Consider the following 18,832-nt stretch of genomic DNA (forward strand, 5'->3'; position numbering starts at 1 on the left):
TGGGAGAGCTGCTGAACGTTGAAGCTGACCCTGGCGTGTGTTTCCTCTCAGGGATGATACCTTTTCTGACACTCTGAGCCAGAAAGCTGACAGTGAAAGCAGCAGTGGGCCAACAGCCGAAGACAAGCTGTCCTCCAAAAATGACGTCAGCTCACCGACCGATCGTGTTCCTGATGTTTATGCAGCAAGGTCAGTTCCTGCCAGGCAAAGGAATTCGTACGCCATTAGCACAACGACAAAATGTCACAGATGCTGGGAATTTGATTTAGAAATGAAACTGCTGGAGATACTCAGTGGGTCAGGCAACATCTGTGAGAGACAGAAAATGAGGGGACGTTTCAGGTTAATGATTGACCATATCAGAGAGCTGTCGCAACAGTCTGTCTGTCTATATTCCTTCCCTCCCTCCCTCCCCTCCCCTCCCTTCCTTCCCTCCCTCCCCTCCCTCCCTTCCTTCCCTCCCTCCCCTCCCTTCCCTCCCTCCCTCCCTTCCCTCCCTTCCCTCCCTTCCCTCCCTTCCCTCCCCTCCCTCCCTCCCCTCCCTCCCTTCCCTCCCTCCCTCCCTTCCTTCACTCCCCTCTCTGTCCTTTCCTTCCTTCCCTCCCTTCCCTCCCTCCCTTCCCTCCCTTCCTTCCCTCCCTCCCTTCCCTCCCTCCCTCCCTTCCTTCACTCCTTTCCTTTCCTCCCTTCCCTCCCTCCCTTCCCTCCCTCCCTTCCTTCCCTCCCTCCCTTCCCTCCCTCCCTTCCCTCCCTCCCTTCCCTCCCTTCCTTCACTCCCCTCTCTGTCCTTTCCTTCCTTCCCTCCCTTCCCTCCCTCCCTTCCCTCCCTCCCTTCCCTCCCTCCCTTCCCTCCCTCCCTTCCTTCACTCCCCTCCCTGTGCTTTCCTTCCTTCCCTTTCCTTCCTTCCCTTCCGTCCTTCTCTCCCTCACTCTTCCTTCCCTCCCTTCCCTCCTCTCAACCTTCCACCCACATCCAAGGGGCTTGGAAGATTCTGGCCATAACACTTCAACATGCAGATGAGGATTAGATAACGGGGAGCCAATTGCTTGGTGGTATTATTGTTGGATCTCTAATCCAGAGACACAGACAATTTCCTGGAGACCTGGGTTTGAATCCCGCCACAGCAGATTGCATAGTCTCCAGAGCTAAGGCCGACAAACGTGAGAAGATGGGATTAGTGCAGTCAGGTCTCTGTCGATTGGCATGGGCGCGATGGGCCAAATGGTCTCTTTCAGTGCAGTAAACATTTGGAATTTAATGCCGACCACCTGCCCTATCCCTGAAACCCTGACCTGGTTCCACTTTAGATTCACGTCCTTCAGTGCCAGTGAATTGTTTCTGAAGTTTCATGACTGATGTTCTACAAGAAAATGAGGCATTTCTGCAAACTGTGGGGGCGCAAAAGAAGGTGTGCCTTTGATGGTTTTTTTTGTGTCCTCCAGACAGAAAAGGAGACCAGAACCACCAACAGCTCGGCGCCCGTTGAGACCCAACGACGGGCACTGTGCAGTGCACCCAGTCCATGGCTTAGTAAGTAGCTCTGGGGACGGTGGCCCTTTGATCATGCCTACCCACGCCAGCTCCCGCCTTTTCCACCAGAATCGCAGCATGCCAGTGGACAGTCCGGAGAGGCGTCGCCGAGGTGCCCTTGGCAGCCTTTCCAACCTTAGCCGACAGGAGGCTCTCAAAAAGATCGAGAGTCCACCAATCAGAAGGTCTACATCCTCCGGTCAATACAACTGCTTCAGTGAGCATAAACCTCTAGACCCTGAAACAATCGCCCAGGTCTGTGCAAGACATCAATTTATTTTTAATCATCTGCCTTGATGTTTTAAACTTTTCAGTGTTGACTTGTACTCTTTCAATGAAACATTTCTTGAACCTTTTGTCGCATGGTTGCCATTTTGGTTTTTGTCCCCATTCATTTCACCCAGTCATTGTTCAACTGAGCCAAGTTTGCATCGCACTGCAGCGATACGTTTTGCCAAAGTTCACTGGGCAGTAATCAGACACTGTTTGCTTTCTTGTCATTGGTAAAGTGGGTTAGCACTGGAGGAGAGAGAGAGAGAGCTGAGCTGAGCTCCTCCATTCTTTCATATATCAGCTGCTGCCACTGCCCATGTAGCTAAACCCAGGAACAACAAGTTGCATTTCTATAGCGCTTTTAACACCGTGCAACCTCGCGAGGCATTTCATAGGAATGTTGCCGAACAAAATTTGACATTGACCGCTGAGGAGCTGCAGGTCGCCAAACATCTGGTTAAGGCGGTCGCTTTAAGGAGCATCTTAAAGGAGGAGGATTGACGGGGAGATTTAGCAGGGAGTTCCAGAGGGAAGGGCATTAGCAGCTCCTGTGGGGCAGGGCAGTTAGGGTTGGTTGAGGGCAGAGTTGATGCCGCACAAAATCAGGAATGGACTGGAGTAGCTGGAAAGAAATTGTTCTTGTTTTGTTTACCTTTCAAAATGTCTAGGTCATTCACCTCAGCCACTTTCAATTTCCTGTGCTGGTGAATTCCAAATCCTCACCGCTCTGATGAAACAAATTTATCTTCCTTCCCCGTTGGATTAATTAGTAGTTGTCTTGTGTTTATAGCCCCCTTGTATCAGATTATTTCAATTCTCATTCTACATGAGACCCCAAGTTAAAAACAAACCAAATACTTGCTCACTTTGTAAGTAAGACGTTCACTTTCCCTTCTACTGGAGCTTAGGCAAATTTTAATCATTTCGGCAAATTTTGACCACTTCAAAAAATATTAAATTATTGAGCATCGCACCAGGCAAGAATCCTGTCTTAAGACACTGTATGGACAAAGTCCAGACTTTAGTCAACTCAATGTCATAGTCATACAGTCATTCAGCACGGAAACAAACCCTTCAGTTCAACCAGTCCATGCCAACCATAATCCCAAACTAATCTAATCCCACTTGCCTGCATTTAGCCTATACTCCTCCAAGCATTTCCTATTCCTCAATTTAACCAAATGTCTTTTAGACGTCTTTTAACTGTACCTGTTTCCTCTGTAAGTTCATTCCACATGTGAACCACCCTCTGTGTTTTAAAAAGCAAGTTCCACTCCATGTCTTTTTAAAAATCTTTTGTGACTGGTATCCAATGCCTGAGAGAGTCATATAGCACAAAAACATACCCTTCAGTCCAGCAAGTCCATACCAACCACAATCCCAAACAAATCTAATCCCACCTGCCTATAATTGGTCCATGCTGAAAATGTGTTGCTGGAAAAGCGCAGCAGGTCAGGCAGCATCCAAGGAACAGGAGAATCGACGTTTCGGGCATAAGCCCTTCTTCAGGAATGAGGAAAGTGTGTCCAGCAGGCAAAGATAAAAGGTAGGGAGGAGGGACTTGGGGGAGGGGCGTTGGAAATGCGATAGGTGGAGGGAGGTCAAAGTGAGGGTGATAGGCCAGAGTGGGGTGGGGGCGGAGAGGTCAGGAAGAAGATTGCAGGTTAGGAAGGCGGTGCTGAGTTCGAGGGATTTGACTGAGACAAGGTGGGGGAGGGGAAATGAGGAAACTGGAGAAATCTGAGTTCATCCCTTGTGGTTGGAGGGTTCCCAGGCAGAAGATGAGGCGCTCTTCCTCCAACCGTCGTGTTGCCATGGTCTGGCGATGGAGGAGTCCAAGGACCTGCATGTCCTTGGTGGAGTGGGAGGGGGAGTTAAAGTGTTGGGCTACGGGGTGGTTGGGTTGGTTGGTCTGGGTGTCCCAGAGGTGTTCTCTGAAACGTTCCGCAAGTAGGCGGCCTGTCTCCCCAATATAGAGGAGGCCACATCGGGTGCAGCGGATGCAATAGATGATGTGTCTGGAGGTGCAGGTGAATTTGTGGCGGATATGGAAGTGTCCCTTGGGGGGAAGTAAGGGGGGAGGTGTGGGCACAAGTTTTGCATTTCTTGCGGATGCAGGGGAAGGTGCCGGGAGTGGAGGTTGGGTTGGTGGGGGGTGTGGACCTGACGAGGGAGTCATGGAGGGAGTGGTCTTTTCGGAACGCTGATAGGGGAGGGGAGGGAAATATATCCCTGGTGGTGGGGTCCATTTGGAGGTGGCGGAAATGAGGGCGGATGATACGTTGTATATGGAGGTTGGTGGAGTGGTAGGTGAGGACCAGTGGGGTTCTGTCCTGGTGGTGATTGGAGGGGTGGGGCTCAAGGGCGGAGGAGCGGGAAGTGGAGGAGATGCGGTGGAGGGCATCGTCGACTACGTCTGGCGGGAAATTGCGGTCTTTGAAGAAGGAGGCCATCTGGGTTGTACGGTTTTGGAACTGGTCCTCCTGGGAGCAGATGCGGCGGAGACGAAGGAATTGGGAATATGGGATGGCGTTTTTACAGGGGGCAGGGTGGGAGGAGGTGTAGTCTAGGTAGCTGTGGGAGTCGGTCAGTTTCATTGAAGAAGGAGGCCATCTGGGTTGTACGGTTTTGGAACTGGTCCTCCTGCAATCGCAAGAAATGCAAAACTTGCGCCCACACCTCCCCCCTTACTTCCCTCCAAGGCCCCAAGGGACACTTCCATATCTGCCACAAATTCACCTGCACCTCCACACACATCATCTGCACCCGATGTGGCCTCCTCTATATTGGGGAGACAGGCCGCCTACTTGCGGAACATTTCAGAGAACACCTCTGGGACACCCAGACCAACCAACCCAACCACCCCGTAGCCCAACACTTTAACTCCCCCTCCCACTCCACCAAGGACATGCAGGTCCTTGGACTCCTCCATCGCCAGACCATGGCAACACGACGGTTGGAGGAAGAGTGCCTCATCTTCTGCCTGGGAACCCTCCAACCACAAGGGATGAACTCAGATTTCTCCAGTTTCCTTATTTCCCCTCCCCCACCTTGTCTCAGTCACATCCCTCGAACTCAGCACCGCCTTCCTAACCTGCAATCTTCTTCCTGACCTCTCCGCCCCCACCCCAGTCCGGCCTATCACCCTCACCTTGACCTCCCTCCACCTATCGCATTTCCAATGCCCCTCCCCCAAGTCCCTCCTCCCTACCTTTTATCTTAGCCTGCTGGACACACTTTCCTCATTCCTGAAGAAGGGCCTATGCCCGAAACGTCGATTCTCCTGTTCCCTGGATGCTGCCTGACCTGCTGCACTTTTCCAGCAACACATTTTCAGCTCTGATCTCCAGCATCTGCAGCCCTCACTTTCTCCTATAATTGGTCCATATCCCTCCAAACATTCAAATGCCTTTGAAACATTGTCGACTGTACTTGCATCCACCACTTCCTCTGAAAGTTCATTTAACACACATAAATCTCCCCCATGTCTTTTTTAAATCTTTCCCCTCTCACCTTAAAAATCTGCCCTTTAGTCTTGAAATCCCCCCCCACCCGAGGGAAAAGATACCTGCTATTCACCTTATCTATGCCCCTCTATTATGTCACTCCTCAACTTCCTACACTCCACATCATATTACAAGGCTGAGCATTGCTGTGTTATTCTGTATTCATTGGAATGAAATGTGTGGAGGGTGATTTAAGGATTAGAAACCAAATTTCTTGGAAAATGATGATTTTTTTCAAAACATGGGTTGGCCAGAGAGAATCTAAATTATATCTGTCTTAAAATCTGTATTAATATTTGTAGCTGTAATGGACTTTATTTCAGAGACCTTGCCAAAAGCAAAGACATTAATGTTGTGAGTTCAAAGCTGACCTAAGTAGGTTTATAGAGTTAGCTACTGGGAAACCCATGGTAGGATGCAGCAGGAGATGTTGGTAACCCCGAGTCACTGGCTCAAATCCAGTAGAGCAACTGGTGGGATTTAAATTCAATTCAGAATAAATAATTGACATTAATTTGCTTAATTGATCTAGATTAATAAATCTGGAATTGAAAGCTCTGTAACGGTAACTATGAAATTACCATTAACTGTAGCAAAACACCCATCTGGTTCACTAATGTCCTTGGGGGAAGGAAATCTGCCGTCTTTACCAGGTGTATCCTCCATGTGACTCCAGACCCAGACCAATGTGGTAGATTCTTCACTGCCTTTCTGAAGGGACCTAGCTAGCCACTCAGCTCAAGGGCATTTAATAATATGCAACAAATTCTAATGTGCTCGGTGGGATGAATTGAGAAGAGGAATCTCTTTACTCCAGAAGTTGGAATTTCCTAAACCGAGAGCAGGGCGGCACGGTGGCACAGTGGTTAGCACTGCTGCCTCACAGCGCCAGAGACCCAGGTTCAATTCCCGCCTCAGGCGACTGTGTGGAGTTTGCACATTCTCCCCGTGACTGCGTGGGTATCTCCTTTATGTTTTGGTCTTCTTTCCCACAGCGGTTATGTAAAACTTGTTGAGTATTATTCCCTCACCGTTTTTGTTATGGACACTTAGTGCCTGTGCCAGAACACGACATTCAGAAAACATCCCCTTTTTGATTCCCTCTTGTAAACCATGGAACGTGCATGGATGCACAAGAGAATTTTGTTTGATGTGAATGTAACTGAAGTAAAAGTCACCATTTACCACAAAAGAAATTCAACTTTCCTGGTACCTCACCATCTTCGTTATCACTGTTCCCACACTGCTGCTGTCAAATTTTAGGCTCAATTGTAATTTTATTTTGCTTTGTGTGTGTGCATGATTTATTTTTATTCATTCATGGTCATCACTGGCTAGGCCAGCATTTATTGCCCATCCGTAATTGCCCAGAGGGCATTTAAGAGTCAGCCACATTGCTGTGGGTCTGGAGTCACATGTAGACCAGACCAGGTTAGGATGCAGATTTCCTTCCCTCATGGACATTAGTGAACCAGATGGGTTTTTCTAACAATCGCCAATGGAGTCATAGTCATCATTAGATTCATAATTCCTGATTTTGTTTTTCATTATTGAATTCAAATTCCACCATCTTCCATGGCAGGATTCAAACCCAGCTTCTCCAGAACATTAGCTGGGTCTCTGGATTAATAGTCTAGTGATAGTACCACTCGGCCATTGTCACCCCTTAGAGCGGCACAGTGGCTCAGTGGTTAGCACTGCTGCCTCACAGTGCCAGGGATCCAGGTTCGATTCCAGCCTTTGCCGACTGTCTGTGTGGAGTTTGCGTATTCTCCCAGTGTCTGCATGGGTTTCCTCCCACAGTCCAAAGATGTGCAGGTCAGGTGAATTGGCCAAGCTAAATTGCCCGTAGTGTTAGGTGAATTAGTCAGGGGTAAATATAGGGGAATGGGTGGATTACTCCTTGGAGGGTCGGTGTGGACTCGTCAGGCCTGTTTCCATACTGTCGGGAATCTAATCAAAATCAGGGCTGCTATGCTTGACTGTTTTAACCTCTCCAGTGATTCTCTCCTCTTTGTCAGAGAGAAGAGATATTCCAGAGCTTTCCATTATGGGTCTGGTTGTAACCTCAGCCTCTCAGCTTTTCCTATTCTGGCCACTTAAGGATCGCCAAATTTAATCACTCCCATTTTTCGAGCCTGTTAAACCCTGGAGGTCCCCTCGTGAATCTCTCCACCTCTCTCCATGGTCCTTTTTAAGAAGCTCATTCAAACCCCTCTCTCAAACTCTGGTTCAAGAGGGCAGCTGACCACCACCTTCTCAAGAGGCACCTAGAGACAGGCAGTAAATGCTGGCCCAGTCAGCGACGAACACGTCCCACAAAATGAATAAATAAAAAAAGCTTTGATCTCCTCAGCTCTTGAATGCCAACTTCTATTTGACAACAGTCCTGTGAAACACATTGAAGGCGCTATGTGCATGTAGGTTGTTGTTGTGGAATGATCCAAGGGCCTTATAATGAAGGTAGGCCTGGTTGCTCAGGGAGGGGGTTTCTGTGACTAAACCTGTGCAGGTTTTCAGGGGTCTTTGACTTGAAATCCATTTTCCCTTGTAAGAGTTTTAAAGAAAGTGCTTTCTTTTCTCTCTGTCTCTCTCTCTCTCTCTTTCTCTGTGTCTCTCTCTCTCTCCCCCCCCTTCCTCTCTCTCTCTTCCCCCCCCCACCCCCCCTCCCTCTCTCTCTCTGTTCTTCTCGGCCAGGACATTGAAGAGACGATGAACACTGCGCTGAACGAGTTGCGGGAGCTGGAACGTCAGAGCACAGTGAAGCACACCCCCGATGTGGTCCTGGACACCCTGGAGCAGAAGAAGAGCATGCCGGCCTCTCTCCCCGCCAGCGACCCACGAGGTGGGCACCCCCCCGCCGCCCTGAAACCCGTCGACCCTGTCATCCGAAGGAGCACCAGCTCTTCCAGCGAGCCCGTGGGCACCTCCAAACCCGTCCTGTCACCCAGGATGGGCTTGCAACTCAAACCCCCTGCCCTCAGGCCCAAGCCAGTGGTGCTCCCCAAGACCAACCCCACCGTGGCACCTCCGCCCGCTGTCCAGAGCTCCACAGACAAATCCTGCACCATGTAAATAAAGCTGCTTTTTGACTTGAAGAATCGATCGATGTATGTTGGGCAGCAAAGGACAAGGAAGGGGATATTGACATTTTAAAAGTTGTAATTGGAGATGTATTCTTTCAGTGTTAGAATATATGTCTCAGTAGTAAATTAACAAGGGGATTTGATCTCCCTTTCAAACTGGACTGTTTATATGTGGGACTGACACCAACGTTAACTCAACTTGAAACCTTATGCTGCAACTGTTAACTTTATTTTGAAAAGAAGAGAGAAAGTTAGCTTAAAAAGAAGGACTTCCCATCTTCTCGAAAGACCGATTATTTATACAAGGGCAGGGATTGTAATAGCATTTGATATTCTCTTGTTGCCCAGAACTGATGGGATGGGGTGGGGAACGGGGAGTGAAAGTCTGCATTGGTTTTTACTACCTATTGAAAACCAGCCACAAAATCCTGGCCGTTCCTCCTGTCACTCCCTCCCTCTGTTCCGTTCAACATTCCTTTGGCCTCAGCGCCAGGTTTGCATCATGAAAGCACTGCTCTGAAAGTGAATGGAAGCGTGGGAAAGGGTGACCGTGTCCAAAGCTGCTGCCACCTTTCCTGGTTAAGCGGTTATTTTGGGAAATGGATCCTGCGCCTAAATCCTTGCATTTGCAAGTACTGCAGCCTTCCCCAGCAAAGCTGGCTGTGTTGGCGACTGAACACTGGGTGTGGCAAGCAAAGCCGAAGGTTTGAAGTTTACATTTGAGAACATAAAGGATCCCCCTCTCCCACAATCAAGTGGAAAAGTGCGCACCCATCTCATCTCTTCCCAACCCTGAATAAATTCGCACACCACCCCAGTCTTAGAGAGTCATACAGCATGGAAGCGGTCCCTTCAGCCCAACTGACCAGGTTTCCCAAGGTTACTCCCTGCGTTTGGTCCATATCCCCCTAAATCTTTCATTCTCTTCAGTGAACCATGTGTGAGTATCCTTGCTGTAGTTTTCATGTTTTCCTCATGATCTACAATTACCATTTGTCTTGGAGTCATAGAGATGTACAACACGGAAACAGACCCTTTGGTCCAACTCGTCCATGCCGACCAGATATCCTAACTTAATCTAGTCCCATTTGCTAAACCCTTCCTACTCATATACCCATCCAGATACCTTCCTGGTCTTGGTGAGCAAGCTGTCTGGTCCTGCCCAACCGCCATATTGTTGATCATTTCTGGGTAGTTTTGAGACGCTCTGCCTGCTTGGGTTCCTTGTCCATCATTACTGACCTTCTGGAACCTTTCTTCCCTTTCCCCTTGCTCTACCTTCCCGGCTGCTGTTCTCTCCCCCTACAAATTGCTAACTGCACCATCTCCACTCTGCAACTTTGCCTGGCATCCAGCTGGCAAGCGTGGAAAAAATTGAGAGGGAGGAGGGGTTGGTTAAACACCAGAATCACCATTGAAATGGGTTCTTTGGAACTTTGATGTTGCTCGATGGAGCCCAAGGCTCTTGTGGCACAAGGTGACCCCCTGGGTAATGAAGGTTTCTCTTCATAAACAGCAGTTTTGTGGGTAAACGTGTGTCATGTTGGCCTCTGACGGACCTCCACACAACAATCCACTTTGAATAAGTAGTTGTACTCGGGCAGCTATGCGACTCTGATAGAGTTGGGGGGTGGGGGCGTGGTTTGTGCACCTTGCAACTCTTCAGTGGTCTCTCACTGTCACCCTCCAAAGCACTGCCACTCTGTTCCAGAAAGATCACGGGCTGTGGAATTCGAACCGAAGGAGGAAGTTGGATTGTCCTTCAGCATAAATATTATTGTGTTTTGAATGGATGCCACTGTGTTAACCTTATCAATTGTGTTAAAGGAGTGATTGGCCAGCCATGTGAGTTTCCATGGGAACGAGAATTGGAAGTGATAGCTGTTGGCCCCCTTGTTCAAAATCAACCATCTTAAACGCCAAAGTTAGATGACCCACATATCACTAAATACTCCCTTCTCCCTGCCACAGGGCTAACTTCACAGTTTCTCACAACGTTACAGAGTTTAGTTTCCTACCTGGCTTTTATTTATATATAAATGCTCATGTTTACATGGTCACAAAAGGTATCCTCCGTTTACATTTCACGAGTATTTCCTGTTCGTCTTCAAGCCTCCTTCTGCTACGCTACTGGACTGCTCCACTATGACTTGTTTAGTTTTCCCCAGCGCCTCTTGTCGTACATTGTAAGAAGGTCAGAAGTGGGAAAGGAGGTGAAACCTTCAAAATGTCTCAAGCCATGATAGAACTGAAAATAACACCCGATTTTAAAAAACAAACACAGTGCAGGTAAAATAATGTCACTTTTGTTCAAAATTTCAAATGGGTGACCTGTTGCCCCTCACTTGTGGAAAATCCCTGCTTTAATAAGGATTGTTACTCCATTTGGAACAATTGTTTTGGGTTGCAGGGCAAACCCTACATCTGCTAACCCTTGACAAGATCCCCACAAACAACAGTGATCTGGGCTTAAAAGTTGCTCACTAATCCTGATCTTTTCCTTCCATACACTAGCTTTAAGATTCATAAATGTGGTGTTTGTAAATGTATACATTCGTTAAATCCTGGAGAAAAATCTAAACGCAAATGTTTAAGGCATCCGGTCGCATTGGTGAAGATTTGCACTGTGCAGAACCCCTGCTGGTTATATTGGACTGAATAGTGTGGTTCGTCCCTCTGCACCTTGGCTGTTCCATCTGGAGGGTTATGTACACACTCTGGGAAGGGTATGTCAATCCTGCATGTCAGGGGCCAAACCCATTATATCTGCAACAGCCAGCATATAGTGCAGAGGTAGTGTCCCCACCTCTGAGTCAGAGGACCAGGGTCCCATCTAGTCATGAGTTGAACGAATTGATTAAAAACATCCCAAACGTGTAGGTCCGAAACGGTGCTTTTGTTTTCTCTCCCATTTGTTAATATGGGGATGTTAGAAATGGTCGTTTTAACATTAAAACTGGTCCTCATGACCACCTCCTCTGCTCTCCATATAGATTTCGGATCAGCGATCCCTGCGTTGTTGTCTATCTGATCTGAGCTCTGTGGTTAGCTCTATCAGAGCAGCTTGAGTCAAAAGCATGGGTTGCCCACCAGGAGAGACCTTTTCCACATCAAAGCCCTTTGACATTTTTTCTGGGAACATGCTGATGTCTGCATTTCCAACCCTCCCGTTGTATGTGGCATCACTTTGCTTGCTCGCTCCCTGTTGGAGTGGGGGAAGAAGATAGTAACCTCTCCCCCCAACTGGCAGATTGAATATCTCTTTTATGGTCCTCTTTGACCTGACTTTGAGACTGGAATACAACTTCGGGATAACCAAAGGAGTGCTAGTATTATACCACCTTGTGGCATAGTGCGCTGGTACGTTAACCCAACAGTGCCACAGTCTATCAGCTCAGACAACTGCCTAACTCTTAGCCCTTTTTACAAAAATAACCTCTGAGGCCACAATCATTGAAAGCTGCACATACATCCAATCTGTGGTTTAATGACCTTGTGACGCACAGTCATTTCTGTCTGCCATGAATCTAACCTACTAAATGTTGAACTTTTCGTAACATTTTACAGTTTCCACTTCATGTGGTCTTTAAAAGAATGTGGTAGTACTTTTAAGGAACATGTAGTATAGAGTTCACTTAAATTAATTTAAAAAAATACAAAATGTACATCAGCCAAAATGGATTCTGCAACTTTGCATTGCTACCAGGATTTGTATATTCAAATAATAATTATACTGGATTGCGAGAAATGCTTACAGCAGATCTGAATTTAGCAAAAGTGTATAATGGAAATTATCAATTTGACAAATGTTTTCTGGGTGCAATCACGGAAAATATGTAGTCCAAGGCTAGGCTTCTTTAAACTGCAGTTTAAGTGGATTTGTAACAGGGAACTGATAACAGCTACAGACACACTGAGTGGTAACTACCATTGACCACCTACCTGACAAAACTCTGGATCCTTTACTGCCATTTTAGTTACCGATAGTTTCCTTACTGTCGGCCGTTACCCCATTGTGTCAATGTACATCTCTAGTATGTACATGCGGAAGTGCCTTTAAACTCTTAGAGAAACTTGAGCCTTGTTCTGTACTGTTGCATTTCCATTTTCACTCATTGAACAACTCTCGTTTTAAACAAAATACAGTTGTGACAATGCACTTTTGTGTATAGTACTGTACATCTGGCATGTAACATTACCAATTTCAGTATATCTTCTGGTTTGTTCTAGATGTATCTTTCTAATAAAGAAAATTGCTCCATTCTCTGAGATTTGTTTATTCACATACATTTCTTTCATTCCTGAGAAACCTGTAACCTTATTGTGTGCTGTAACAGCGATTGAACAGGTTTTGTATTTGACTTTGAACCTTGACAAAGTCATGAATAGAGACATGTTACAACGATTGAAGCACTTGCATTTATGTAGCACCTTTCCTGACCACAGAACCTCACAAGGTGCTTGATAAGCAATTTGTCAAAATGTAGGGGCAGCAACAGTCATTGTTTGCATAGCAAGATCTCCAAAAGAGGGGCAATTCCTCTGGATTTTTCCAGGAAAAAAATTGCTGTCTGATTGAGGACTCCTAAACACAAAACAATCCTGCGATACATTTAAGAGCTGGGAAAGGCCGAATTCTGTTGCCTCGTGGAATTGAAGGATACAGAGAGCAGACAGGAAAGTGAAGTTGGGGCTCAAGATCAGCCATAATTGTTCTGAATGACAGTGCAGGCCTGATGTGCTCAATGGTCTCCTATTTTTTGAGAGTACAAATGTGACCTGGATTGAAGGTGTTATCTGAGCAGTGACCCCTTCGAGAGAACCGCTCGCCCTCCATACCACCCTGGATTGTTAGCCTGTGATTTTTGTCCGAGGCTCTGGCGTGGGATTTCAGCCGAAGAACTGCCTCGTTTGTCGGGATTACAGTGAATAGTCCTCAGTAAGCTGCTCTCTTTGTCCGTCTCTACAAGTTCAGGAGGAGTTTGTCCTGAGGCTCCAGCCCTGGGAGGGAACGCAGGTTTGTCCTAAACCTATTTAATGAGGATCACCTTCACCGGTGGTGTAGTTTAAAACCTGCCATTCAATAACTAGGGTATGTTATAAGAAACTCTTAAGTGACATGGTGGCTCTATGGTTAGCACTGCTGTCTCACAGCAGCAGGGACCCGGATTCGATTCCAGCCTTGGTGACTGTGTAGAGTTTGCACATTCTCCCTGTGTCTGTGTGGGTTTCCTCCGGGTGCTCTGGTTTTCTCCCATGGTACAAAGATGTGAAGGTTAGGTGGAGTGGCCATGCTAAAATGCCCTGAAACACCCTGAGATGTGCAGGGTCAGTGGATTAGCTGTGGGAAATGCAGGGAGAGGGTGGACCTGGGTGGTCTCTTCAGAGGATCGGTGTGGACTTGATGGAGTGAATGGCCTGATTCCGCACTGTAGGGATTCTATGATTTCTCTGTGTTTCCCAATTCTTGATCCAAAGGAATTGTCTTCGGGAAAGTTGCTTTGTATGGTACATGGAGATGGAAGGAGTACTGAACATTTGATTTTAGAGTCAACTGGACATGTGGGTTTTGGTCATTTGATGTTTGGGAGGACTGATATTGGTAAGGACAGGAACTGGGGGAAGGTGCTGATTTGCAGGTTCCAGTTAGAATTAGGTTTATTGTCACGCGTACTCAAGTCACAAAAGAACAGGAGTTAATAAAAAGATGCAATATCAGCAACACACACTATCATCTTAGGTATAAAATACCTAAATACAAATCTTAGCCACAAAAATAGAGAAAATAAAGAAAAAAAAGTTACATTATGTTACAGATATACATAGAATAAGTTAAGAAACTTATGATGCATTGTTGCGTTCAATTGTAAACAAGATATGGTATACAGGCACAGTCTTTTCCCTGGGGTCGGGAGACTAGAACTATAGGGCATAGGTTTAGTGGAGAGTGGAAAGATATAAAAGAGATGTAAGGGGCAACTTTTTCCACACAGAGGGTATTATGTGTATGGAATGAGCTGCCCAGAGGAAGTGGTGGAGGTTGGTACAATTGCAACACTTAAGAGGCATTTGGATGGGTATATGAATAGGACGGGTTTGGAGGGATATGGGCCAGCTGCTGGCAGGTGGGACTAGATTGGGTTGGGACATCTGGTCGGCATGGACGGGTTGAACGGAAGGGTCTGTTTCCATGCTGTACATCTCTATGACTCTGTGTTGCTGGAAAAGCACAGCAGGTCAGGCAGCATCCGAGGAGCAGGAGAATCGATGTTTCAGGCAAAAGCCCTTCAGGAGGTCCTGTTGAAGGGCTTTTGCTGAAACATTGATTTTCCTGCTCCTCGGATGCTGTCTGACCTGCTCTGCTTTTCCAGCAACACACACTCAACTCTGATCTCCAGCATCTGCAGACCTCACTGTCTCCTAATGCCAGCAAGTGCACAGTTTGCTGCTTTGAAGGATGGTAAGGCAACTGCTGATGTTTGAGCGCTATGGCAACACAGCCTCTCATAGATCCGGCAAAGGTGGTTAATAAGTTGTTGCCCATTTTGACCTTTACTGCTGTTTCCTTTAGATGTTCCCAGAAGGATAAAAATCTTTACTAGGGGCACTCCCATTTACGTTGGTTCGGGATTACACTCTGACCGCCCAGGTGGGTCTGCAGTTCTTTTCCGGCACTGGCGTTGTGGAGGTGTAAACACAGCATTTGGCTTTAGAGGGGTTCAGAATGAGACTCCCATGTGCTACTGGAGTCCCATCAACTTTGCAACATCTTTGTTAAGGATCTGCTCTGGGGTGCTGAAAGATGGAGCCTAGATGACACAACAGATGTCATCAGCATTGAAGAAGAAAGACTAGCCATGCTAAATTGCCCAAAGCATCTAGGAATGTGAAGGCGAGGTGAATTAGTCTTGGGAACTGCAGGGTTACAGGGATAGAATAGGGATGTGGGTGTGATACTCTTCAGAGGGTCAGTGTGGACTTGATGGACCAAATGGCCTACTTCCACAGTGTAGGGATTTTCTGATTCTATACCATCTTATGAATCTTATGACAGCTTATGAATCGATTTGATTTGATTTATTGTTGCCAAATGTACCGAGATACAGTGAAAAGTACTGTTTTGCGTGCTCTGCAGGTAGATCGTACAAAGTGTATCAGGTAGCAGAACAGAGTGCAGAATACAGTATATTACAACAGAATTGGGACTGGCACTGTGCTTATCCACTGGCATGCTTCTCCAGTTTTCTCCCACACCTCGTCTAAGACAGGCTATCTGTTTCAACAACTGTCCCAAGACAGTTTGAAAGTACCTTCGAAAGCTGGCCAGTGTGCCACACTGTCACATAAGAAGCTGTGAGATCCAGGACTACTACGCCTGGCTTCACGGCATTGAGGATGGTGTCTGCTTATTAGGAGGTGCACTGCAGGATACGACATTCAAAGATCCCAGGAAGTAGTGAAACCTCTTCTGGGTTTGGTCATGGTGAGGATAGAGGGTACACGATATCGTTCCAGGGATGAGAGTTGAAATGGGCAGTCAATATGGAACCTCTCAAAATCAGAGAAATGTTAGGAATATCAGTTACCAGGGGACATAGCTTTAAGGAAAAAGGCGGCCAGTTTAAAGGAGATGTGAGAGGCAAGTTCCTTATTAACACAGAGGGTGGTAAGCGCCTGGAATGTACTGCCAGAGGGGGTGGTGAAGATGGATGCAATAGCAATGTTTAAGAGGCATCTTGACAGAAATATGAATAGGCAGGGAACAGAGGGAATAAAAACCAAAAGAACTATGGATGCTGTAAATCAGAAACGAAAACAGAAATTTCTGGAAAAGTTCAGCAGATCTAACAGCATCTGTGGAGAGAAATCAGCGTTAACATTTGGGGTTGAATGACCCTTCCTCAGAATAGAGGGATACAGACTACATAGAGGCAAAATGCTTTTAGTTTGGAAAGGCATCATGTGGTGGCACAGGCTTGGTGGGCCGAAGGGCCTACTCCTGCACTGTACTGTTCTTTTGTTTCAGTGGTCAGAAGGAGGCCATTTGACCCATTGTGCATGGACCGGCTCTTCAAATAAGCATTGTATCCTTGTGCCAATCTGCAGCTTTTATCCCGTACCCCAAATGTTAATTTCATTCAAACAATCATCCATAGGCCTTTTGGATGCCTCAATTGAACTTGCCCCCTCCACCCTTACCCACATTTCCAGGCACTGTATTCCGTAGTAGCTGCATGAAAATGTTTTTTTTATCATTGGTTCTTTTGCACATCTCTCTGAATCTATGTCTTTTTGTTCTATTCCTTTCAAAAAAGGGAACAGCTTCTCCTTACTCTACTCATGATTTAGAAAACCTCTTTTCAAGTCTCCTCTAAGCCACCTTCATTCCCGGGAGGACAGTCGCAACTGCTTCAATCTGCCCTCTAAGGTTTCTCATTCCCAGAGCCATTCTTATAAATCACTCCTTGCACTCTCTCTGTCTTTTACTTGTACACCTCTCCTGTCATGTGGTACCCAGAACTGTCCACAGTACACCTGTACAAGAGATCTTTGGAATGCATTTGGCAATTTGTCAACTGCCGATGACAATTTAAGAGTCACTTGTGATCACTTCTGCTTCACAGAGATCACTAGGATTCATCTTTAATGATCAATGACATGGTCAGCATTGTAAAGGCGAGGATTTCAAATCCACATCAATGCATGAGACTCACATAACAATGAAGAACCTCTCATTGCCCACAATGGACCCATCCCCAAACAAAACAAGAAAACACTGACTCTGCCCACTCTGAGTTTGTGGGCAGCCATTTTACAGCTTCACTGTGCAGCTGAGATTTGGTGGAAGGTTTCTGGGTTGTGTTTGAGAGGGTAAGTTGCAGCTTTCCATCTGGTTCTTGTAGCTGCCATGCTAACCTTCCATTCTGGATAGCAATCCCTATCAATCACATCAGCTTTGTTCCCACCCCATGTTCTCACTCAACCCTTTAATTCTTTAGTTTCCCGAGATTATTTCCTGAACTCCAGGCCTACCATATAGCCATGCCCAACCTCATTATCTAACCCTCCTCACAGCCGCCGCCCCTCCCCACTCGAAGCCCTAATGGTGGTCACTCATGAAGATCTACCCCCTCTCACAGTGCGGTTCCATGTAATATTGCCCTCCAGCGCTTATCTCTTCACAGTCACAGCCTTCTCTCCATCCTGGTGTACTGGCTCCCCCCTTGCCTTGATAGTCACTTCCCAAACCCCCAATACTGACCTTAGCCCAATTCTTGGACTGACCCATGAGGACAGACCTGACCCCCTTGACTGATTACACAGCAACCCCTTGACTGGTTGTACTTAAACTGTAGAACTGACCATATCCCAGTCCCTGGACTGGAAGAGATTGGATCACACTGAGTGCCTAACTGACAGTGGTCAGCCCCTGCACTAAGATCGGATGATACCCTTGACAGAGTGTAGCACCACCTAAGGATTGCTCCCCTTTAGACTTTACAACCAAACAGCCATGTCTCAATGTCCATGTCAGGTGCTGGCACACCATGTAGATGTGACATTGGCATAACATGGGTGCCATGCAGCAATATGTCTTCCCACATCCCCCTCCCTTGTCTGTTCAGTGCTGGCAAGCATGGCTCCTTGGTTTTCTGCCTGTGCTAAGACAGGACTGCCCTAAGTCTAAATGAACTGAATGAAGGGGCAGTGCACCAAGTCAGAAATGCTGTGAACTTCTAAGTAGGTGCATTGTGACTGAGCACTGAGAAAGCAAGCTAAGATATTTGGGTGGAGAAATGGCAGATGGAATTTAATTTGGACAAACGCAAGGTGATGCATTTTGGGAGGTGTGACGCAGGAGGGAATTATACCCTTAGTAGCATCAACATACAGAGGAATCTAGACATATAGGTCCACAGTTCTGTAAAAGTGGCAACACAAGTAGGTAAGATAATGAAGAAGGAAAATGGCATGATTGCCTTCATCAGTCAGGGCAGAGAGATTAAAAATTGACAGGTCATGTTGCACTGTATAGAACTTTACTTAGGCCACATTTGAAATATGGTGTATGGTTCTGGTCACCAAATTACCAGAAGGATGTAGAGGGTACAGACACAGCTTACCAGGATGTTGCCTGGTTTGGAGGGTATGAAGTATGAGGAGAGATTGGACAAACTTGGTTTGTTTTTACTTGAAGATTGAAGGATGAGGGAATGACCTGATAGAAGCTTATAAAATTATGTGAGGCATGGATAGTCAGAGTCTTTTTCCCAAGGTAGAAATGTCAATAATAGGGGGCATAGGTTTAAGGTAAAAGGGGGCAAATTTGAAGGAGATGTGAGAAGCAGGTTTCTTTACACAGAGGGTGGTAAGTGCCTGAAATGTGCTGCCAGAGGAGGTGGTGGGGGCAGATACAATAGCAATGCTTAAGAGCC

The 18,832-nt window shown here is 46.7% G+C and overlaps 1 protein-coding gene across 4 annotated transcripts in view; it reads left to right on the forward strand.

Annotated features, from left to right (window-relative positions):
• The window catches only part of srgap1a (SLIT-ROBO Rho GTPase activating protein 1a), a 300,039-nt gene extending 287,374 nt beyond the window's left edge, over window positions 1-12,665 (forward strand). For 3 of the 4 annotated variants that reach the window (XM_043709962.2, XM_043709964.2, XM_043709963.2), the window contains exons 20-22: window positions 52-189; window positions 1,444-1,786; window positions 8,008-12,665. In XM_043709962.2, the coding sequence (XP_043565897.2) occupies window positions 52-189; window positions 1,444-1,786; window positions 8,008-8,385 (859 nt within the window). In that variant the 3' untranslated portion in view covers window positions 8,386-12,665. The remainder of the gene's footprint in view (window positions 1-51; window positions 190-1,443; window positions 1,787-8,007) is intronic. The other variant, XM_043709965.2, reaches the window with a different exon arrangement.
• The last annotated feature ends 6,167 nt before the right edge of the window (window positions 12,666-18,832 follow it).

This window comes from Chiloscyllium plagiosum, unplaced genomic scaffold (assembly GCF_037043375.1).
Source record: "Chiloscyllium plagiosum isolate Xiang-an unplaced genomic scaffold, Cpla_swu_hap1 HiC_scaffold_19, whole genome shotgun sequence".
NCBI classification, from domain to species: Eukaryota; Metazoa; Chordata; class Chondrichthyes; order Orectolobiformes; family Hemiscylliidae; genus Chiloscyllium; species Chiloscyllium plagiosum.